This window comes from Paroedura picta, chromosome 3 (assembly GCF_049243985.1).
Source record: "Paroedura picta isolate Pp20150507F chromosome 3, Ppicta_v3.0, whole genome shotgun sequence".
In the NCBI taxonomy this organism is placed as follows: domain Eukaryota; kingdom Metazoa; phylum Chordata; class Lepidosauria; order Squamata; family Gekkonidae; genus Paroedura; species Paroedura picta.
Genome location: NC_135371.1, coordinates 143,484,341 through 143,509,163, shown reverse-complemented (window position 1 = coordinate 143,509,163; position 24,823 = coordinate 143,484,341). Strand labels below are relative to the sequence as shown.

Below are 24,823 nucleotides of genomic sequence, written 5' to 3'. Positions count from 1 at the left end.
AGCTTGCTGGGGGGTAAACGGTAATGACTGGGGAAGGCACTGGCAAACCACCCCGTATTGAGTCTGCCATGAAAACGCTAGAGGGCGTCACCCCAAGGGTCAGACATGACTCGGTGCTTGCACAGGGGATACCTTTACCTTTACCTTTTAAGATGATAAGAAAAGAGGCAGTCTGGGAGTACATAATTTTAAATTACACTTTCAAACAGCAGTGCTGACCTGGATAGTAAGGTAACGGTAAAGGTATCCCATGTGCAAGCACTGGGTCATGTCTGACCCTTGGGGTGATGCCCTCCAGCATTTTCATGGCAGACTCAATACGGGGTGGTTTGCCAGTGCCTTCCCCAGTCGTTACTGTTTACCCCCCAGCAAGCTGGGTACTCATTTTACCGACCTCGGAAGGATGGAAGGTTGAGTCAACCTTGACCTGGATAGTAGATCGGATTAAAAATCCAGACTTGAAGATGATAAAATTTGAATAAAAAGGCACGATACAGCAACTACATGGATTATTGTGGCAGCAAAAAAAAAAGAACATAAACCAAAGATAAATAATCAATTACAATGGGGAAATGGCTTTTTAAAAATCTGGAATAAGTATAAAGGAAGAATTAGCCCTAATGCGGCCCCCTTGAAAGTGGCTGATATAAGAAAACTTAAAGGTGGAACTACTGAATCATTTGGCTATAAGATTTGGTTAATCTTGAAAGAAAGTTGGCAAAAGTTGGCAAAGGCTTCATCAAGATGGGAGAACGATGGACTAGTTAACATGCAATGAATGGATTGTTGCGAAGTCGTGTCCGGCCCATTGCGACCCCATGGACAATCATCCTCCAGGCCTTCCTGTCCTCTACCATTCCCCGGAGTCCACCCAAGTTTGCACCGACTGCTTCAGTGACTCCATCCAGCCACCTCATTCTCTGTCATCCCCTTCTTCTTTTGCCCTCGATTGCTTCCAGCATTAGGCTCTTCTCCAGGGAGTCTTTCCTTCTCATGAGGTGGCCAAAGTATTTGAGTTTCATCTTCAGGATCTGACCTTCTAAGGAGCAGGCAGGGCTGATCTCCTTTGGACTGACCTAGCAATGCAATGGATATTGAGGTTCAAAGAAGTGAAAGATTCTTTTGGGAAACTTAGAGAACAAATAATTTGAAGTTTTGATAACCCGGAATAAGCCACATCTTCTAGGCAGGATATATAAACTTCTTATTTATGTGACTGAAGAAGATCAAGTCAAAAAGTGTATGGTGAAATGGATGCGGAATTTTAGTGAACCAGACATGATTCAAAACTTGGAACACTTACGGGGTAAAATGGTAGAATTAACTAACTGTCAGGCTCTCTGAGAAAATTGGTATAAAATGTTTTTCAGATGGTATTAAACTCCTAAAGTTATAAGTAAAATGTTCAACCAAACAGATGATAAATGTTGGAAATGTCAAGAATCAGTTGGATCTTTTTATCACCTATGGTTGAATTGGAAAGTTGTTAATTTTTTTTGGATAAAATATATGATAAATTGCAAATTTTATTCAATTGTAAATTCTCCCTTGAGTCCAAAAGCATGTTAAGTGTTTTTCCTACAGATCTGTGCAAAGAAGGAACAGAACTTTTTTTCCATGCAACAATGACTTATGATAGCTTCTGGTTGGAAATCACAACAGGGGCTGCAGATGAATGTTTGGTGCAAGAAACTTAGAGATCAAGTGATGATGGCAAGGTTAAGAAACATGGTTAATCAAAGGCCATTGGAAGAATTTCAAAAACACTGGAACAAATTTTTGAAATACTTGCAAAATTAGATTATTTTCTGTCTTTCTTATGGTACTTTATTAGAAAACAATAAAACTTCTCCTGGAGTCACTTCAACCACTGGTCTATGCTTCCTCCATAGCAGTTTTCTCCACTAAAGGCAGCACCCTCTCCTCAACTAGGTATGGAGGGTGTGTGTGGAGGGATGTCACACAGTTCATGTCCTGGCAAAATGAACTGTTGGTCCACAAGGGATGGCTGCTGTGACAGAACCAAGTCATCATCCCCACAAAGCTGTGTCTTCAAGTACTAGAGTCTCTGCATGAGTGCCACCTGGGTATAGTGTTCATGAAAGTCTTCGCACATAGCTATGTTTGATGGCTGGGCATGGAGAAGGAGATAGAATACTTGGGTCACTCACTGTGAAACCGATCAGGTGAGCTGATCAGAAATGCTCCAAGCTCCCGTGCACCACTGGGAATTTACAAAGTTTCTGTGGTCCTGCCTCCACAGGGATTTGGTGAGACCCTTTCATATTTTTGGACTCCTGCTCCAAGTGGCTGGAGGTCATCCCAGTCACCACCATGATTACCCATGTGACCATCAAGGCCCTCAATTACCTATTCATGGCCTGCCAGACACTTTCATATCTGCCAATGGGGTCCATTTCACCTCCACAGAATTCAAGGAATAGTTGGACACTCATTTAATCTGGTACATCACTTCAGTACCCTTCCACATCACAACCAATGGCCAAGCAGAGCGGATGGTCAGGATGACCAAGGAGATGATAAACAGAATCACAGAGACTTCCTGATTTCTAACACTGCCCGTATGTTACTCCCAGCCCCGCACTGGCCGGAGCCCTGCTGTTAATGGGCCACTGATTGACCACAACCTTAGAATGCATCCACTCCAATCTAGCTTCAGATTGTCTACAACATTGGGTGTAAGTAACACCATCCCCACTACCTTGCAACTGTGTGAGCGGTCCCAACTAGTTCTCAGCCGTAGTCACTTGGGCCATGGGGTCCTGTGTCGTACCAAGTGTAGTGTCTGGATGGCAGCATGTGGACCAGATGTGGTGATGTGTGCAGCACCAGAGGAATCCAGTCCAGCATCCGCTGTGGCTCCTGAGCCAGAAGTCCCAGAGCTGACATCTCCAGAACCTTCACCACACGTCCTGACAGAGGACATTCTGGAGCTGGTGGAGCCAGCCTCCATGCCCAAATCTGCTACACCAACCAGAGTGACTCTGACTCCTGCAGAATTGCACCAATCCAAATGGACCTGGACACAGACATGTTATTTGCAGGACTTTATCGGCCACTTGGGTAGAAATATACTTAAGGGGGGAGGGGTGTTGTGTATACAGTGAAGTGGACCGGCAGAGTGGAAACCACAATTCAAACAGTAGGGACTTTTAATGCCATTGGTTATCACATAGGATCCATCCTGCCACTGGATTGTTTGAATGGCCCAGCTAGATTAAACCTGTGGACTTGTATAGAGTATTACAGACTTTGGTGGGAAGCTAGGACTGTATATACTGTCAGGCGGTGGGCTTTTTTCTGGTGTGATCTAAATAAGGAGCTGATGTTTCACCCCTTGAGCGACTCCACCCCTTATTGACCCCACTATTTAATAGGTGGGATACTCAACTGGGTCTTCAGAGAAAAGTGATATGGCCATGGAACTCTATCTGTACGGATCAGACTCAACATCATCCCTGTGTATGGCATGCACTGTGTGTAACAAAGAGGATATTGTCTTTAGGTCCTGTTTGTGTGATGACTTGGATTTCTCAGCAAGGTTCTTGCTAGGGTTGTGCGATTTGGCTGCTTTGGCGGCCGTTCCCTCCGGGCGCAGCCAGCGCCGCGTGGGGGGGGCAGTGCCGGCAGTGGCGTGACAGCGGATGCAACCACGCAGGCGCGGAATCCTGCGCCTGCGTGGTTTTGCCCGCTGTCATGTCGCTGCCAGCACCACCCTCTCCCCCCCCCGTGGCGCAGCACTGGCTGCGCCCGGAGGGAACGGCCGAATCGCACAAGCCTAGTTCTTGCTCCTTGACCCTTATAGTTGTTTAGAAATGAGGTTCACTTGTCAGAACATTGGGAGCCTTGGCTCACAAAAGTGTACTCAGAGACTAGGTGTGGTGGTATGGGATGCTGGAAGTGGCCAGTAGGTTCCCTGATCTGAATTAGACCAGTAAGAGTTTTATTCATTGATCAAAACAAACTTCATAAAAGAAACAGCTATCTGCATGTTAATGGGATAGGATAGGATACAGGAAAGAGATGAGGATTGGTTCTTTCTCCCAGGTTAATAGGTTTTTGTATTTCCCAACACAAGCACTTACATTTGCCCCCTTAGGATGCATTAGAGTGGGCCCCAGATGATGCTTTCTTTTCCTCGACAGAACTTTGAAGTAAAGGCTGATGACCTGGAACCAATATCAGAACTTGGACGTGGTGCATACGGAGTGGTAGAGAAGATGCGGCACGTGCCCAGCGGGCAGATTATGGCAGTAAAGGTAGAGAGAGCATCTTTGGTTGTTGACAGCATGTGTATGCTTTGACTTTATGAAGTTTGCCAGTATGCTTCCCCCCACCCCAATTCTGCTATATACGAAGAAGAAGAGTAGGCTTTTATACCCCACTTTATCTTAAGAAGTCTCAAAGCAGGTGACAATCGCATCCCCTTTCTCTTCTGAGAGAACATCCCCTTTCTCTTCTGAGCAGACTTCTTGTGGAGGAGTGGGGACTCAAACCTGGCTCTCCAGATTAGACTGCTCTTAAGCACTACACCACTTTGGCTCTCTCCTAGAACAGTTCAAGTTATGTGTTATCATGGAAAAAGCTATATTTACTGAAGTGCTGATCTAAGGAAGAGTACATTTGATTCAATTTGGAGAGTCATATGTAGCAATCTTGAACTGTCAACATTCATTAAATCCTGTTTGTGCAAAATAACACGATCTAGTTCCAAAGCAGTTAGGTAGAATATCAGGATATAGGACATGTATATCTTAGCTGAACAGAACATCGCGTGTTATTGTCTGATTTCTACACGTTGTATTTCCATGCAAGAATGCAACATTTCATTGTTTCCCTTTACACTTGATTTTCAAGAAATAATGGGTTGAATGATTTGGCTATAATTATTCAGATCACTTCATCACTGTTATGCCCTTGGTCTGTTAAAAGGATTTGAATGATATTAACTGGATCATTTTGGACTTTGCAAAATATGTATTGACTCTGATTATAATTTCCAAATGGGTGAGCAGCGCCTTTCCTAACATTTATGTACTGGGCTTATTAACTTATGATGAATTGGCTGTTTATGATCTGCTGTTAATTATGTTCATGCAAGGCCAGGACAGTAAGAGATGGGATATGCATATGAGCATTTCAATATACCCTGTTGGTATGTTTTTTTCTAGGTAGTTTGATAGTTTTTCTTAATCTTTGCACTCTGCCTTCAGGCATGAACCCAAGATATATTCTGAGAGAAGTTTCATTCTCTGTGTTTTCTTATTTGCTACCAATTGTGATTTGTTATTATATGACCTTTGTATGCAGTCAGCATTATTCATGTAACAACACCTGACTGTGTTTCCCTCACTCTCTCTTTATATGAATTGAATGGTGAACAAGTTAATATGAAGAATTGTGGGTATTATGGACAAAAGACTTGATAGGAAATGTAAATAGCTTGATATTAACAAGCACTTTTAGAAATAGTGTTGCCTGCTTTATTTTCATGTTAGCCGCCCCTCATATAATCCAGGTTTCTTTGATTTCTTATGGTTGGTTGATGCTTCTGATCTTATATACCAAGCGTGTATTTCATTAGTTCCCATAAAGATCCCCTTGCAGTGATTTGTCCCCCCCAAACCCTCCTGTTAATAAACATTTGGTGTTATACAGGATTATTTTAATGTACGTCTAGCACAACAAAAATCATATTCAGGCGTACAGTATTTTCATTTTGAACTCTGCCAGTCCAAAACAGAAAACGGTTTATTTGAAACCTTTTCTTATTTCCGCTTCTTGAGAAATACTGTGCTTATACCAGTGTTGTTCCACTGCAGTCTTCCAGGGGTAGTCAGACTGCAGCCTTCCAGATGTCCATGGACTGCAATTCCCATGAGCCCCTGACAGCATTCGCTAGCAGGGGCTCATGGGAATTGTGGTCCATGGGCATCTGGAGGGCCACAGTTCAACTACCTCTGGTTAAATGATCATTAGTTTGTACGTTTGATTTCTAAAAATGAACCTTTGGGACCAGCGGCATGCTGTCATATCTTCATATAATATAACCAACTGCAAAATTCCTTTGATTTCTTTAAATAATGTTTGTTTAAAAAAACCCAGAAAAAAGAACAACAACTAATAATAAGCTGAATAAGTCTTAAGTTCCATGAAGAGAGCAGGTATAAACTTTGCTTTAGCAAAATAGGCAGTCTAGCTCCTTATTCTATTCATTTTTGAAACAAATATTGTAGGTCTTGTTTACTGCCTTGATTTAATTAGTTTTCAGGAATAAAAAGTACTTTGAGACACTTAATGTCACACTTAATCCCTTTGATAAAAGTAGTAAGAGTGCTCAGACTCCAAGCAGGAAGCTGTTACCGACTGTCTTCCCATCTACTCACCTGTCCAGCTGTTCAAATTTTAGTACAGCGTACTAGCTTCCAGTGCCTTTGACACATAGCCCAACACTGATCAAGCGTCTTCCTGTTCAACTCAGTGTTGAGGACCTCTGTATGAATGCAGTAGAAGTATACATAAGCACAAACATATGCACACAGCCACCCTAGAGAGTGAATGGGAAAGTTCTTGCTGTACACTTGAGATGTTGCAAATAGCTGCTGGATTAAAGCAGAAGTTTGCAGTACTGAACGTTGACCTCTTTTAGTAATTACTCGGCACAAAATGTTCTGCCATCATAGCCTGGGTAATGATGGCAGAACAGAGAGAGGAAAAAGAGAAAGAGGTAAAGAAAGCACTTCTGTAATAACCATCATCCTTTGCCCTTCTATAGCACCTCACATCCGAGGATCTCACAGTGCTTCCCAGACATAAATTACGCCTGTGAGGTAGGTAAGCATTATTATCCTCATTTCACAGAGGCATAAAAAGGCTTAAATCATCAAATGCGGCCTCTGATTTTTGGATGCCTTTTATGAGCCACTTGAAGTGTAAGCCTGTTCCTAGTTACTCAAAAGTAAGGCATACTGCAGGTAAGTTTGCCTAGGATTGCAACCTTAATGCTCTGTGCCACAAAACTCAAGTTTGTCAGAAGAGACTGCCTCTCAAGAGCCAGGGATTTCCAAATTACTCTCTCTGCTGGCTTAAACTTCTGTGGCTGTTACCAGAAACTTTCAGCTCTTGAAATTGACCCCTGGTTTGAGACTTCCTGCTTTAACTATTAGGTTGGTCAAGAAGATGCAGGTGGTGCAATCTTACTTGGTAAAATCAGCTGAGTCACATTCTTGTAGCTTCTGTGATCTGGGATGAAATCATGGCTTTTAAGCAGAGGTGTGAAAATTAACGACAGGTCTGTCTTCCAGCGAATCCGGGCAACTGTGAACAGCCAGGAGCAGAAGAGGCTGTTGATGGACCTAGACGTTTCCATGAGGACAGTAGACTGTCACTTCACTGTCACATTCTACGGTGCATTATTTCGAGAGGTACCATATCTGTGGGTCCTGGGTATCCTTCAAACTTGGGCTGCAGTCGTAGATTCACTTCCCTGAAAGTAAGCCCCACTGAACACAGTGGGACTTACTTCTGAGGTAAACCTGCTTAAAGATTGTACTGATGGTATATATATCAGTGCGGTGGTGTAAATGTGAACCCGAACTTGGACAAGTTTTGAAATAAAAAGACTGAGGGGTACCACAGAGCACTAGTGAAAATGCCTTTCTTTCTTGCTCACCACAGGCACAGAAAACCATAGGTTTTTAATAGTTTTGAGACCTGTTAATTTCCTTATTGTAACATAAGCAGTTAAACAGTTGCAGTATTTTTGAAAAGGTAGATTGTCCTCCTTGTCCCTTGAGTATATTTTATTACTGAGGGGGTACTCTGACATGCGTAGCACCCTGTAAATGATTTTCTTCGTCCCTTCTCACCTCCCCAATATTGCCTATTGTTTTCTTCTTTTGTCTAGGGGAGGTTTCATATGCTGTCCTAGACAAAAGAACCACGTTCCAGAAAGTAGGAAAGTTTCACTGTCAAAATTCAGGGCTGTTTCCCCCACCCCCCATTGATATTTCATGCCATAAAATAGATGTTGAATGCCCTAGGTTTGTTTTGCACAATGTAGATTGGGGGAGGGGTAGCATATGCTTGAGCCCAATTTCCTTTCTCTAGATTTAACAGCCATTAGCTATTCATCCACAATTTCTCATAAAAATGAAGAGAAAATATCAGCTCCCTCTTGACACAGTAAAATTTAAATATCTCTCACGCTGTTTGCCAACCTTCTTGCTAGCAGATAGACAGTGTCCACTTCTCAGAAATTGTTATTAGCTGTTTTATCCCAGGAGCAATACATTTGTTTCATGTAGCATTGTTTTGGAGACAAACTAATGCAATATGAACTAGGGACTCTACTTGATCTGGATAATAAGAGCATTTGGGTTCCTATACAAGAATTCAATTAAATTTCCATTGCATTTCAGCAGAGTCTAAAGCGTTACATTTTGCCATTAAATAAGCTTTCTAAACTTATGCATTTCTAACCAGTGAAACTAATCTGGCAAGGAAAAATTACCACTAAAGGGTATCTGGAAGATGAGTGGAGCACATTTACAACTTGCATATTTGAGTGCCAATGAGCAATCTTAAAAGATCTTATTTTGAAACTTTTCAGTTCATAGTATTGTTCCTTGCAGCTTCAAGTTGCTCTATTGAGAGGGAAAGTTTTAGTCTAAATTCCTACTCCAGGGAGACATAGAGGTATCTGAAATGCACATCTGAAACAAAATTAGAGCTAATAACAGTGCCAAAAGGGGAACCCATAAGTTTGGAAGCCCCAGCTCTAATCACAGGGAGAAGGAGATTATTGTGAAATACCCTACAGGTTTCTAAAGAATTTGACTTGAAGAAAATGAAGATATTCAATATGACCAGTATTGCCATCCTGGAGCAGCATATTTGACAAAGGGCCATAAGTGCTGGAATAAATTGCCCTCCTTTACAATAAAATATTATTTTTAAAGAAAATAAAGGAATTTAACTTCTGCATTAACATATGGATATGCAAATCCCAATAGAGATTTTGTGTCAATATAACTTGGGGGTTCCTTAAATTTCTTACTATCATAGAATCATAGAAACATAGAATCATAGAGTTCGAAGGGGCCATACAGGCCATCTAGTCCAACCCCCTGCTCAACGCAGGATTAGCCCTAAGCATCCTAAAGCATCCAAGAAAAGTGTGTATCCAACCTTTGCTTGAAGACTTCCAGTGAGGGGGAGCTCACCATCTCCTTAGGCAGCCTATTCCACTGCTGAACTACTCTGACTGTGAAATTTTTTTCCTGATATCTAGCCTATATCGTTGTACTTGAAGTTTAAACCCATTACTGCGTGTCCTCTCCTCTGCAGCCAGCAGAAACAGCATCCTGCCCTCCTCCAAGTGACAACCTTTCAAATACTTAAAGAGGGCTATCATGTCCTCTCTCAACCTCCTTTTCTCCAGGCTGAACATTCCCAAGTCCCTCAATCTATCTTCATAGGGCTTGGTCCCATGGCCCCAGATCATCTTCGTCGCTCTCCTCTGTACCCTTTCAATTTTATCGACGTCCTTCTTGAAGTGAGGCCTCCAGAACTGCACACAGTACTCCAGGTGTGGTCTGACCAGTGCCGTATACAATGGGACTATGACATCTTGTGATTTTGATGTGATGCCTCTGTTGATACAGCCCAAAATGGCATTTGCCTTTTTTACCGCTGCATCACACTGCCTGCTCATGTTTAGTTTACAGTCCACAAGTACCCCAAGGTCTCGTTCACACACAGTGCTACCTACAAGCGTATCCCCCATCCAGTTGGCATGCTTTTCATTTTTCTGACCCAGATGCAGAACTTTACACTTATCTTTATTAAATTGCATATTGTTCTCATTTGCCCATTTTTCCATTGTGTTCAGATCTCGTTGAACTCTGTCTCTATCTTCCGGAGTATTTGCCAGTCCTCCCAATTTGGTGTCATCTGCAAACTTGATGAGTAGTCCCTCCACCCCCTCATCTAGATCATTAATAAATATGTTAAAAAGTACCGGGCCGAGCACCGAGCCCTGAGGTACCCCGCTACTCACCTCTCTCCAGTCTGATGAAACACCATTGACAACAATTCTTTGAGTGCGGTTCTCTAACCAATTCCCTATCCACCTAACTATCTGAAAATCCAGATTGCAGTCCTTCAATTTATCCATCAGAACATCATGGGGAACCTTGTCAAAAGCTTTACTAAAATCCAAGTAAATGACATCAACCGAATTTCCCCGATCCAGCAAACCTGTTACTTGGTCAAAAAAGGAAACTAGGTTGGTCTGGCAGGACCTGTTGGAGACAAATCCATGCTGACTTCCTTGGATCACCAAATTGTCCTCCAGATGTTTGCAGATCGCTCCCTTTAATATCTGCTCCATTATCTTCCCCACAACAGAGGTCAGACTCACTGGTCTGTAGTTTCCTGGGTCATCCTTCCTCCCTTTTTTGAAGATCGGAATAACGTTTGCTCTTTTCCAGTTCTCCGGGACATCTCCAGTCTTTAAAGAGGTTCCGAAGATGATGGACAAGGGCTGTGCAAGTTCTCTGGAAAATTCCTTGAGTACTCTCGGGTGCATTTCATCAGGACCAGGGGATTTGAACTCATCCAGTGCAGCTAAATGCCTCTCGACAACCTCTCTATCCATGTTAACCTGCCACCCAGACACTATCCTTTGGCTACGGCCATCTCTAGATGTGCCTAAACACTTTGACCTGTGGGGAAAAAACAGATGTAAAATAGGCACTAAGCCTTTCTGCTTTCTCTGAATCCTCTGTTAGAGTTTGTCCATCCGCACCCAACAGTGGGCCTATTGCCTCCTTTACGTTTGCTCCTCACATAACTGAAAAATCTTTTCTTGTTACAATGGGCTTCCCTGGCCAATCTTAGCTCACTCTCAGCTTTGGCCTTTCTGATGATTGATCTACAGTGCCTAGTAACCTGTAGGTACTCTTCTTTAGAGCTCTGTCCTTCCCTCCATTTCCTGAACATTTTCCTTTTCTTTCTTAGTAACTCTTGAAGTTCTCTGTTCATCCAAATAGGCTTCTTAGAACTCCTGCAGTGTTTTCGTCTTTCTGTGATAGTCATTGATTGAGCATGCAATAGCTCTTGTTTGAGTAGCGCCTACCCTTCACATGCTCCCTTCCCTTCCAGCATTCTCATCCATGGTATGACACTCATCATGTCTCTGAGTTTATTAAAGTTTGCCCTACGAAAATCCAACATCCGCGTCTGGCTACAAGCTTCCTTGGCTCCCCATCTCAAAAGGAATTCTATGAGGACATGGTCACTTCTCCCTAGGGTCCCCCACCTCCTTCACCTCATCCACCAACTCTTGCCTGTTGGTCAGTATTAAGTCCAGTATGGCTGAACCTCTTGTGGGTTCATCTACCATTTGATAAATGAAATTGTCAGCCAGGCAGGTCAGAAAGTTCTCTATCTCTACTGAACTTCCATGCACTAAAGAACATATCCTTTTAAAGTTTGGACTTAGATTGGATTAGTACTGTTCTTTTATTGAAGTTTATTTCTAAATTCTTTAATACAGAAATCATAAATCTTGTTTATATTTTCACTAAGTCTGAAAGAGTATGGGCTAATAAAGATAGATTGTGTAAGCTAAATAAGGTACAGACTGAGAAAAGGATCTATAGTCCTGGCTTGGATGAAATCATTATATATATTAAATTTATGTGAGGCCAAGATGAAGCCCTACCTAACATCTCTTCTTATCCTGATCGTGTTCAAGAGGGTGGAACTACCTGATATATAAATCTGGAGAATATTTTCAGAATATAGATTACTAATAAATGCCAGCAATCTGCCAGGCACACCCATGTTAAAAAGTTTTTTTCAGTGTCTAACAAGAGATCACATACACCACTGATATCTATAAGCGAAGAGTAAAGTACACTGCTTGAACCTTTTGTATATTTATTTGCTAGGAAATATAACATGAAGCAGGCTGTTTCCGCACTGGTAACTTCGCTTCCCCGGCTCCCATGCAGGAACACATACCTGGACCAAATGCCCCCCTGTGCGGGAGCAGGAAGTGGTGGGGCAACCTGACCTGACTCAAACTAGCCTGCAACCCGGTATGAAGCTCCAGTGTGGAAATGGTTGCAATGATGCAAGCAGGAATCTTTTTTCCCTCTAAAACATTGTTTTAGGATACTTGAATCCTCCATCCATGCTTTTAGCCTGCTGGCTAAATAACTTGCTTGAAGCTTGTCTATAACGGAGTGTAAGCTTGTAGGGTGGTACCTGGATCATTTTTTGTTCCTTTTTTGAAAAATGGAAATATAATTGCTAATTTCCAACTATAAGGTATTTCTCCAGTCTGATTTACCTCGGTAAATAATAGTTCTAGGAAGAAAGCCCACCAGTCTTGGTCATGTTTCAGTTATTCAGGGGAACTATAATCACAACCTGGTGTTTTCTCAGGTTTTAAAGATTTTAGTAGACTAACTACTTCTGTTTTTGAAATGTCTGGCCAGCTTAGAAATGTTGAAATTATTAGATTAAGTGGGGTTTCAATTTTATCCCTAGCTGTAGTAAAGACTTTTTTTGTAATGCTGTTTCATGTTAGTGAGGTGGATATGTGTGTGTGTGTGGGGGGGGGGGGAATTGGGCATACAGGATCCACTAGAGCAGGGGTAGTCAAACTGTGGCCCTCCAGATGTCCATGGACTAGAATTCCCAGGAGCCCCTGCCAGAGAACGCTGGCAGAGGCTCCTGGGAATTGTAGTCCATGGACATCTGGAGAGCCGCAGTTTGACTACCCCTGCACTAGAGAGTTAGAGGTTCATGCCAGGAGTCTGTAAGATACGTTTTCTTAGCAAGGGATATTTGACCGTTCTTTATTACAGACTTCTTTCTTCTTAGTGTTTTGTGTAGATGGTTATACTTCTGCCTACGCTGGAGAAATCATCAATGTAATAAGGAATAGCATGCTGAATGCTGCAAATGATTGTAGCCTATGATTTCTTAAGAATTTGTGTAGGTTACAATCCTCATCAAACCAGTGATTTCTGCTGTCCTTCAAAATTGTTTGTTAAAAGCTGCACTGAGTAGGTAGAAGTAGCAAAAATATATAACAATACAGACTATGTATTAAACGTAAAATCAGTCAACCAATAGTATAGATATAAAACAAATCTGTTATGGAATTTGAAATTTAAAATGTTGAATATAAATGTACCCCCATTGGCCATAAGTATTACTGTATTTTATGGATACTGTTTTCAAAATTGGGATGAAGGGAATTTTGAATAGAAATGTTTTTTTATTTTATATACCCTGTGTTATATAATTTTAAAAAATATATATGTAGCTGATATGCAACCCCCTTTTTCATTTCTGTGGCCCTTTCCCATCTTTTCTTTGTTTTGTAAAAACTTATATATGCAAAAAAAGGGTTATAGGCAAAATAAAGCATAAAGGTTGATTTATGCTTAGAGAAGAGGTTTACAGTACCTCCAGCTTAGAGAAGAGGTTTACAGTACCAGGAGTTTTGGATGTTGCTGAAACAAAGCAATTCACTTCTTCCTGCCTCCTTTTTTCTATAGCTTCTAAAGTTAAATTTTTATCCCGTCTCCTCCTAACTGTAGATATTGAACATCTTACTCTTGTTTTATACAATGTAGAGGTTTGGGCAAGGGGGAAGACAGCATTTACTTAAGACCAGTAAATCTGTGAGAAAGCAAACGCTTCCTTAAGGCTATGGGCCCTGATAGTTTCCCCCCTGTAGTCAGAAGTGGCCGGGAACCTTTGTTACCACACCCCCATAAATATGTTAATATGCATTCAGACTGATATGGGGAATTAGCATGTATTTTTTGTGCAAGGAATGCAGAACTGGGATCTTTTACCTAAAGAAGGGGCTGTGAATAGTGAATTTCAGCAGGGAACAAGATGACAGAAACAGATAAAAAGATTTATTTTTAAAGTTTATTGAGGGATTTGGTACAATAGAGTGTGTGTGGGGTGGGGCGGAGACTTATCCTAAGCATGTTGTGATAAATACATAATCAAACCATAGATAAATAGCACATTCTTTATCCAAACTAACAATATAACAGCAGCAACAACAATAAAATTAATCATATTTGAAGCATGAATTGCTTTTTAAGGTAAAGAGGAAAATGTGGGAAAATGGGGAAATAGGACAGAGGACAAGTGGAATCAGCTGGGCCAGAGGGATTCAGTCCCCAGATATGAGACCTAAGAAGCAGAAGGGAGCGAAGTGCGGGCTGGGGGGGGGGAGGAGATTGGTCAGGATGGGGAGCAAAGAACGTAATTGTCCCAGTCTATGTAGAAATCTGGATGGAAGTAGAAAGGATCCAGTGTGTTGGAAGCCTGAACTGCAGTCCAATTTCTAGCCAATTTCTAGCTGTCTCAGTGAACCAGGATCACACACAAATCTCTGAAGCCAGGCTAGTTATACTGTTTTAGATCTATAGGATACCATTGCAACAGAGGATAAATAATTGCAACTCTGGCAACTTATCAGGATAAAATGATACAACTGATTAAATTACTGGGGAAGAGCAGCGGGAAGGGAAGTTTTGGACTGAATTATAATTCAGAATTACAGTGATGCTAAATCATATATGCAGCAGGAACTTTGGGACAATTGGAAAGTTTGAATTGGAGGTTTCATGCTGTCACAGGACACTTAATGTCTAAATTGTGTTAGTGGTCAGTAATTCCAAACCATGTAAAAGACAATACAGGGAGAGGTGGTGTCTTTGTCTTCTAGCCTGGTATGGCCTATTTGCTTTCATCCTGTTGACACCTCTGTACTCCTTGATTTCTCCCATAAAGGTTTCTTTAAAAGTTGATATCACTGCAAAAGCCATCTAGAGACACAAAACATGGATATTGCTCCCCGTGCTTTGTGCTTGTCTCACAAGGGATGGGACTCACAGTGTTATGCTTGTTGTACATTCATTCAAGCTAGAAGGGAGGGGTATGCATATGGTGGAGAGTGGCAAAGGTTTGCTGGCAACTTTTAGGGAAATACAGTAATTATGCGCTGGAGGCCACAAACATAAAAATAAAGCTGTACTCTAGGCTGGAATTTGAACAAGAAAATAGCATGCAATAAGTCTCACTCCTCATCCTTTGAGAATGTTAATATGTTATAATATCGGATAGCAACATAGTTAAGCATGAAATTTCAGAAAGCGGGAAACATTGTCATGCTCTCGATGGAAAGGATGGTAGTGGTAGCAATTCATTTATGTTGGTAATCTTGTATTTCTCTAGGGAGATGTGTGGATCTGTATGGAACTGATGGACACGTCCCTGGACAAATTCTACAAACAAGTATTAGACAAAGGCTTAACAATTCCCGAAGACATCCTAGGAAAAATAGCTGTCTCAGTGAGTCTTTCTTCTGATCCTTTTCCAGAGGAATTTAGCACCCTTCCCCACCTTTGCAGAGATTAGTTTAGCCCAGATTTATAAATTAGGTATTACTACACAAAAATTCAAACGTAGATGATGAAGGAACAGCACCTGCTTCTCATTAGAGGTTTGTTTATTAATGAGCTATATTTCCTTAGAGTAACCTGGAATGTGAGAAAAACTATAGGGAAGGGTGATTCAGTTCAGATAAGCTGAAACGTACCCGGGTCAATGCTAATTTTTGTACTTTTCAAACCTATCTGAGCCCAGTTGTCCATCCCTGCACTTTAAATGGGCTGAACTGGTGGTGACTGTATCGTGATCCGGCCAGTTTAAAGGAAGGGTCAGTAGGAAAAAGATGTGTCATGATAATTTGCTTGACAGATCCTTTAAATGCCTCCCCTGCAAGTCTTCTCTGGAATTATCGGCGCTCTCCATTGCCAGAGAAGGCTGTGGTGGAGGCATTTAAAGGGCCCGCCAAGCAGAAGATTATGACACATTAGCTGCTTGGTGCACCCTTTACATGCCTCCCCCCACTTTCTCAGGCAGTTCCAAAGCAGCTCATGCGTCATGATCAGTGCTCTGGCACACCCTTTAAATGCCTTCCCCTGCATTCTCAGGCAGCGGAGATGCTCTCCACTGCCTAAGAAAGCAGACAGGGAGAAGCATGTGCACCGTGAAACAATTTAAACCGCTTCAGATTTGGCTGAATCTGAACCAGTGAAGGGCAGTTCAGGTGTTTCAAACTCTGCCTGAATCAATTTTGGCCAAATCTGAAACAATACCATTTTTTGTTCCTGTGTACATGCCTCGAAAATAACAGACTTTAATGACTGTGATGGTGGTGAAGAGTCTTATGGAAATTATGTTAGAGAGTGGTGAGTTTGGGGAGATTCAGTAAGAAAGAAATTATGCAAAGAATTATTTATTGTGGTTCTTCTGCATCATGCATCATCTGATTCTTGACTACAAAGGAGAAGGACTGTTTGGGAGAGCAGCTTGAGTACCAGTGTATATGAAACATCCCAGGGGTACAAGAGGCCTGGAATTATATGATTCCTTGGAATGTAGCCATCAAAAGATTTTAAATGGAGATGCAAGAAGTTGCATACACCCTGATCCTGACAGGTTATTGGGATCAGTCCTATGTTGAACATGCCTTTAAGGGTTGTTGAAGCGACTATGAATCATGGAACATCCTCTTTCTGCCAGACTTCAGGTTTAGCACTCTCTCGCCTGTTAATTGCCAAAATGTCAAAGTTACGACAGTCTGTACACCAGCTTAGTGTTTAAAGAAGTATGAACTTGTGGCCTGGGTGCCAGAGACATCAGTGTGATCCTATTGCTTCGGCTAGTTACAGTTCACTTTTTGGAGAAGGTCAGATTAGAAATGTAATAATAAATTTGTTCTGTTTTCAGATTGTAAAAGCACTAGAACATCTACATAGTAAGCTCTCTGTAATTCACCGTGGTAAGTATGGATGCTGTTGCATGTTCTAATAATTATTGCAAGTAGTGGAAGAATACTGTTTTCAGACCTGCATTTGATTAGCTGCAGAATCACACAAATGTGGTTTTTGTCCTGTGTTCAACCAGCCAGATACTATACCAGTTCTTGGGTTTCTATACCTGTTTTCTGGGCACAATTCATGGTGTTGGTCTCAGTACAGTCTTCTTTGACCTCTGAGATCATGCTTGTTGACAAGTCAGTGGACTCAGAGAGCATATGGGGCAAATTGGGAGTCTGTGCAGCAGGAAAGAAGAATTGGCAGGAATTGCCCCATCCTCCTGAAAAAGGAAAAGGCATTTTGGAGGAGATGCCACTGCATCAGTAGAATGGTACCAGAGGATCCCTGCATTAGCTGTCCCATACCCAAATCTGTGATTGGGTACATTAGGAATAGATTCTAAAGTTTACTGAAGGGATTTATTTATGTGAAGCATTTTTGCTCTTAAGAAGATGTATGGAAAAACTGTTGGATTGCTATAATTTGCCATTCATCTGAGAAATTTCTGTGCTACATTTCCAGGGAACCTGCCTGGGGCAGTTTACAAAATAAAACACAATAACAACATAAAGCATCATGACTGTTATTGAAAACCAGGATTTCCAAACAGCAAGAACACAAAACAACATAAAACATGAAGCAACTTAAAATGGATCTTAAACATTTCTCAGGCTAAAAACAGAATCATTTAAAAAAATCGGCTTCTAAATTCAAAGTCTGAGTGAAAAAAAAACAGTGAGACTAGGGTAAGCACCAGTGGAGTCTAATGTGGAAGGATATTCTACAGATAAGATGCCACTAGTGAAAAAGCCTTCTCTTTGGTTACTACCTGCCTCCTCTCTGAAGACAGGGTTATATAGGGCAGATGAGGAGAATCTTAGTTGATGGGCTGGATTGTATGGAAGGAGGTACCCTTAAAGGTAAGAATCAGCACTTTGTATTGTGCCCAGAAACAGATTTGCAGCCAGGACAGGTGTTTCAGCACATTATCTTTGTATCCCACCCCTGAGAATAGTCTAGCTGCTGCATTTTTGACCAAGAGCAATCTCTGGATCATTTTCAAAGTCAACCCCACATAAGTACATTATGATAATCAATTATGTATGTCGAGTGCCCCCTCTCTGCGGACATTCCCGGCACTGGTGATTTGTTGTCTGTGTGGCTCCTGGGACCAGGCCACTCCCCTCACCCAGCTGAATCCCCTTTCCTGATTCCTGGGCTGGTTGCCAATGCTCCAGCTACCTGTCTTAGATACATCCACCAGTTGCTTTTCACTTTGGCTCTAGCTCACTTTCACCCTGCCCTTGGCTGAGAGGCGAGCCGCTCGCTCTCTTAGATGCTGCTGTCTTCTGCAACGCCATCAGCACTCCTTGCACAGCCACTTCCTGGTTCCCTGGGCTTGGCACCAGATTCTCAATAATCCAGGAGGGACCTGGTGTGTTGGGCCTGCCCTGGACTGCAGGGCCACTTGGGCCCAATTGGCCCCTTGGTGAGTGGTTCGACTTTGGGGCCGGTCATCTTGGTGGGCTGTTTTCAGGCTGCATCCTGTTGGTGGGGTTCTTCGCTGCCAACCTCTGTTCTCTTGTCCTTCTGCTGGCTTCTCCCCGCCATACTCAGGGCCCAGTCTGGCCTTGGAGATGTGAGTCCAGACAATGGATTTAATTAGAGTGTTGATCATCATGGTGGTACTATTATTCTAGCCAGCAAAATAAGAAGCTGTTGTATTGATTTCCATAGGTTTTCATTTTAAATGTGGACATATTTTGCAAACTTGCTCTTACAATAAAAGTTAGTGTTACCAAATACTGTTCATGATAACTATACCTTTATAGCAGTGAAGTAGTTGCACTCAGTCCCAAATAACTTCCAACAAGTTAAAAATCAAGAGGTAGCCTCAAGAGTATGCACTCTTTTTGCAGCCCCTCCTTTCCCTAAACCAATGCTTTGTCTTACCCAGGATCTGAACCTTGTCTCTTAAATGAATCACTCATGTCTCCTGTTAATCAGAGAGATACTTAAGTACAGTTTAAGCAGGGGCAGGACAACTTGAGCCAGGCAGAGGAGGGACTCATGGAAGGGTTCATTCCTGAAGCTGGCTCCTGATTTCTTGGCTGCGGTTTATGCGGGAACCAGAATTTTCTTCAAGCTGAATTCTATAGCAATTTGGATTGGAATAAGTGGCAACCTTGATCCTATAAGAGCAAGAAAATTGCAAGTCTCTGGAATCCTGGGAATTGCGTCTATTGACCTTTAGCAGTAATTATAACAAAGCTTTGACTAGGTGTTGCACTATATGTATAATTCTTCCATTTCTGCCATTGCAAACAGCTTATTTGTAATCAGTGTCTGTGTGTTCTACCTTGCAGATGTAAAACCATCCAATGTACTGATCAATACACTGGGACAGGTGAAAATGTGTGACTTTGGAATTAGTGGTTACCTCGTTGACTCTGTGGCTAAAACAATGGATGCTGGCTGCAAACCTTACATGGCAGTAAGTGTCTTGGAACATCTTCCATGCAGTCTTATTCGAGTGCTCAAATCTGTACTGCCTAATTCTGTACATTTAAGAGGCTGATAATTTTGAGACTGGGTCTTTGATCCTTGCTTTTAGCCCTAGCCTTATTTCATGCATAGCTTATTCCCTGTTGTTATAATTTCCTGGAAATTCAAAATTTTGTTTATCTTTCTCTCCCCCAGCCTGAAAGAATCAACCCAGAATTTAACCAAAAGGGGTACAGCGTCAAATCTGATATTTGGAGCCTGGGAATTACAATGGTATTATTATGTTACTTTTACAAAGGCCTAATAACTACATCTGTTGGTTAACTAGGAATATTTCTGTTCTAAATCACTCTGCTGGTTGAAAGTATTTTGTAGTCCAGACCTAACTGATATTGATAAACCATTTAAGCCAGAATCACACGGACCTGGAAGAGAGCACAAAGGGCCATCCAGTCCAGCACCCCCACCTTCTCAGGGACTTAAAAATCACATATTCCTGACAGGTGCTTATTCAGTCCCCTCCTAAAAACTTCCAACAAAGGAGACTCCAGTACCTTCTGAGACAGCATATTCCGTCTACAAACAGTCATCACCATCAGAAAATGCTTTTAAATATTTAAGTGGACCCTCCTTTCCTATTGTCTGAATCCATTGCTCCTAGTCTCTAAAGCTACAGTAAGCATGTTTACCTTTTTTATAGCTAAACACAGCTATCTCATTATCTCTTGTCATTATCTTATGTCCTTCTCTTCTCCAAGCTACACATATCCAATTCTCTCAACCTTTCCTTGTAAGGCATAGAATCATAGAATCATAGAGTTGGAAGGGGCCATACAGGCCATCTAGTCCAACCCCCTGCTCAACGCAGGATTAGCCCTAAGCATCCTAAAGCATCCAAGAAAAGTGTGTATCCAACCTTTGCTTGAAGACTGCCAGTGTGGGGGAGCTCACCACCTCCTTAGGCAGCCTATTCCACTGCTGAACTACTCTGACTGTGAAAATTTTTTTCCTGATATCTAGCCTATATAGTTGTATTTGAAGTTTAAACCCATTACTGTGTGTCCTCTTCTCTGCAGCCAACAGAAACAGCATCCTGCCCTCCTCCAAGTGACAATCTTTCAAATACTTAAAGAGGGCTATCATGTCCCCTCTCAACCTTCTTTTCTCCAGGCTGAACATTCCCAAGTCCCTCAACCTATCTTCATAGGGCTTGGTCCCTTGGCCCCAGATCATCTTCATCGCTCTCCTCTGTACCCTTTAAATTTTATCTACGTCCTTCTTGAAGTGAGGCCTCCAGAACTGCACACAGTACTCCAGGTGTGGTCTGACCAGTGCGGTATACAATGGGACTATGACATCTTGTGATTTTGATGTGATGCCTCTGTTGATACAGCCCAAAATGGCATTTGCCTTTTTTACCGCTGCATCACACTGCCTGCTCATGTTTAGTTTACAATCCACAAGTACCCCAAGGTCTTGTTCACACACAGTGTTACCTAGAAGCGTATCCCCTATCCAGTAGGCATGCTTTTCATTTTTCTGACCCAGATGCAGAACTTTACACTTATCTTTATTAAATTGCATCTTGTTCTCATTTGCCCATTTTTCCATTGTGTTCAGATCTCGTTGAACTCTGTCTCTATCTTCCGGAGTATTTGCCAGTCCCCCCAATTTGGTGTCATCTGCAAACCTGATGAGTAGTCCCTCCACCCCCTCATCTAGATCATTAATAAATATGTTAAAAAGTACCAGGCCGAGCACCGAGCCCTGAGGTACCCCACTACTCACCTCTCTCCAGTCTGATGAAACCCCATTGACAACAACTCTTTGAGTGCGGTTCTCTAACCAATTCTCTATCCACCTAACTATCTGAAAATCCAGATTGCAGTTCTTCAACTTATCCATCAGAACATCATGGGGAACCTTGTCAAAAGCTTTACTAAAATCCAAGTAAATGACATCAACCGAATTTCCCCGATCCAGCAAACCTGTTACTTGGTCAAAAAAGGAAACTAGGTTGGTCTGGCAGGACCTGTTGGAGACAAATCCATGCTGACTTCCTTGGATCACCAAATTGTCCTCCAGATGTTTGCAGATCGCTCCCTTTAATATCTGCTCCATTATCTTCCCCACAACAGAGGTCAGACTCACTGGTCTGTAGTTTCCCGGGTCATCCTTCCTCCCTTTTTTGAAGATCGGTATAACGTTTGCTCTCTTCCAGTCCTCCGGGACATCTCCAGTCCTTAAAGAGGTTCTGAAGATGATGGACAAGGGCTGTGCAAGTTCTCTGGAAAGTTCTTTGAGTACTCTCGGGTGCATTTCATCCAGACCAGGGGATTTGAACTCATCCAGTGCAGCTAAATGCCTCTCGACAACCTCTCTATCCATGTTACCTGCCACCCAGACACTATCCTTTGGCTACGGCCATCTCTAGATGTGCCTAAACACTTTGACCTGTGGGAAAAAACAGATGTAAAATAGGCACTAAGCCTTTCTGCTTTCTCTGCATCTTCCGTTAGAGTTTGTCCATCCGCACCCAACAGTGGGCCTATTGCCTCCTCTACTTTACGTTTGCTCCTCACATCACTGAAAAATCTTGTTACAATGGGCTTCCCTGGCTAATCTTAGCTCACTCTCAGCTTTGGCCTTTCTGATGATTGATCTACAGTGCCTAGTAACCTGTAGGTACTCTTCTTTAGAGCTCTGTCCTTCCCTCCATTTCCTGAACATTTTCCTTTTCTTTCTTAGTTCCTCTTGAAGTTCTCTTTTCATCCAAATAGGCTTCTTAGAGCTCCTGCAGTGTTTTCGTATTTCTGGAATAGTCATTGATTGAGCATGCAATAGCTCTTGTTTGAGTAGTGCCCACCCTTCACATGCTCCCTTCCCTTCCAGCATTCTCGTCCATGGTATGATACTCATCATGTCTCTGAGTTTATTAAAGTTTGCCCTACGAAAATCCAACATCCGTGTCTGGCTACAAGCTTCCTTGGCTCCCCATCTCAAAAGGTATTCTATGAGGACATGGTCACTTCCCCCTAGGGTCCCCACCTCCTTCACCTCATCCACCAACTCTTGCCTGTTGGTCAATATTAAGGCCAGTATGGCTGAACCTCTTGTGGGTTCATCTACCATTTGATAAATGAAATTGTCAGCCAGGCAGTTCAGAAAGTTGCATGACTGAGGACGCTTTGCAGAGTTTGTTTCCCAGCACACATCTGGGAAATTGAAGTCCCCCATGATGACAAGGTCCTGCCGCTTGGATATTTTCTTAAGCTGCTCACAAAGTGCAGCATCCACATCCTCTCGTTGATCAGGCGGTCGGTAGCAGACGCCAACCACCACACTGTTTGTTTTCCCCTCGCTTATTTTCACCCAGATGCTTTCCACTGTAGATATGCTCTCCTTCACTAGAATTTCCTGACAGGTAAGCCCTTTCCTCACATACAGTGCCACTCCTCCACCTCTTCGATCTATTCTGTTTTTTCTGAACAGTTCATATCCATCCACCATTACATTCCAGTCATGAGAATCATTCCACCAAGTTTCTGTGATGCCTACTAGATCATACCTTTCCATCAGCATGAGAAGTTCCAGCTCTTCCTTTTTATTGCCCATGCTTCGGGCGTTAGTATAAAGACATCTAAATCCTTTTACTTTTGGTTCCCTATGAGCTGGCCTTGCCGGTTGGGCTGCCCCCGATCGTTCTCCTTCCTTACACTCCCTATGTTGATTGTCTCCTTCTCCTAGTGGCTTTAGTTTAAAGCTCTCCTGATGAATCTCCCCAGGTTCCTGCCAAATACATTCTTCCCCAGTTTTGATAAGTGCAGTCCATCAGGTGCTAGTAGGCCTTCCTCAAGACTGCCTATCCCATGGTCCCAGAAACCAAATTTCTCCTGCCGGCACCAACTACGCAGCCACTGATTCACCTCCATTATCTTCCTCTCCCGACACATTCCTCTTCCCTTGACAGGCAAGATTGAAGAGAATACCACTTGTGCCCCCATTTGCTTGAGCTTCCTCCCCAGCTCTTGATAGTCTTTTTTAATAGGAGCGATGGTATTCGGGGACATGTCATTCGTTCCCACATGGACCATCACAAATGGGTAGCGATCCGTAGATTTGAGGAATTTGGGCAGCCGTTCTGAAACATCTGATAGATTCCAATCCCTCAGCCATCCTAGTCACACTTCTCTGAACTTATTCCAACATATCAATATCCTGCTTGAACCATGCACCCAGAACTGGACATAATATTCCAAATGAAGTCTAACCAATGCGGAATAGAGCAGTTTTATAACTTGCCTTGTGCTAGATTCTATGTTCTTGGCAATGTAGCCTAATATTACTTTAGCCTTCTTAACTGCCATATTGCGCTGTTGGTTCATATTCAGCTTATTGTCCACCAAGTCCCTATCAAGCCAGGTATCCCCAATCTTATATTTATGTATCACATTATTATTACCCAAAATGTAAGTAATACTTTACACTTCCCCTATTTATTCATTTTGTTGCCTATGGCCCAATTTCCCAATCCAGATCTCCTTTAATTGTAGTCCTTGAATAGGCCAGCAAAGATCTAAAGCTTTCAGAATGGAAAGACTGTTAAAAGTTCAGAATTTGTCCAGCTTAAAATGCAGACCAGTCAATAAAAAGGAAAAGAAGCTGTATCACTAACAGGTCAGTTAATTCATGTATTCCTTCACTAGTCTCATTGATCATGTAGGCCTTAGAATTTTGGATGGTCAGAAATGGTGATGGATGGAACTGGTGTTTCTTGTTGCCTCCATTAGACACCTGCTTCTGATTATAGTACTTTATCTGGATTTTTTCCTCTTGAGTCCAATGTACTGTGAATAATCCTCATAAAATTGTGGTAGTCATAGAGAACTGCCCATCAGAAGGGTGGGGTGATAAAATGTCCAGATAGGTATAGTAGGACATGAAGAATTGTGTGTTTGAGAGAGAGAAGGAAGGGTAGTAGATGTCACAGTTAAGGATCATTTTAAAGATATATAAGTGGTTTTCTGACTTTCTAGCTTCAGGGCACCCTGTGAATTGCTGAGGATTCTTAGGATGGGGGAAGGCTTCTAGGTATATTCATGTGGGGAACAAGCCTGGCCTGTTCAGCCCCTATTGTCTCACCATGTGAGTTGGAAATGTACATGAGAATAGGCATGGTGTTTTCTCCTGGTACCTGGGATAATCATAAGTAATGCCTAAGCTGTCTTATCAGGGAAGCTGTGTCTTATTACCAATCTTCCCATCTAAAGAACTCCCAATGTTCTTGTGAGAAATACTGTGGAAAGGATTACTTAGAATGTACTGTAAGCCACTGTTATATACAATACACTTCAAAGGAACAGTTA

General features: G+C 42.2%; 1 protein-coding gene across 1 annotated transcript in view; it reads left to right on the top strand.

Annotated features, from left to right (window-relative positions):
- Nucleotides 1-24,823, top strand: part of MAP2K6 (mitogen-activated protein kinase kinase 6) — a 77,835-nt gene that overhangs the window by 34,527 nt on the left and 18,485 nt on the right. The window contains exons 4-9 of the mRNA XM_077328348.1: nt 4,167-4,280; nt 7,326-7,445; nt 15,304-15,420; nt 16,864-16,915; nt 19,319-19,446; nt 19,653-19,730. Of these exons, the coding sequence (XP_077184463.1) occupies nt 4,167-4,280; nt 7,326-7,445; nt 15,304-15,420; nt 16,864-16,915; nt 19,319-19,446; nt 19,653-19,730 (609 nt within the window). The remainder of the gene's footprint in view (nt 1-4,166; nt 4,281-7,325; nt 7,446-15,303; nt 15,421-16,863; nt 16,916-19,318; nt 19,447-19,652; nt 19,731-24,823) is intronic.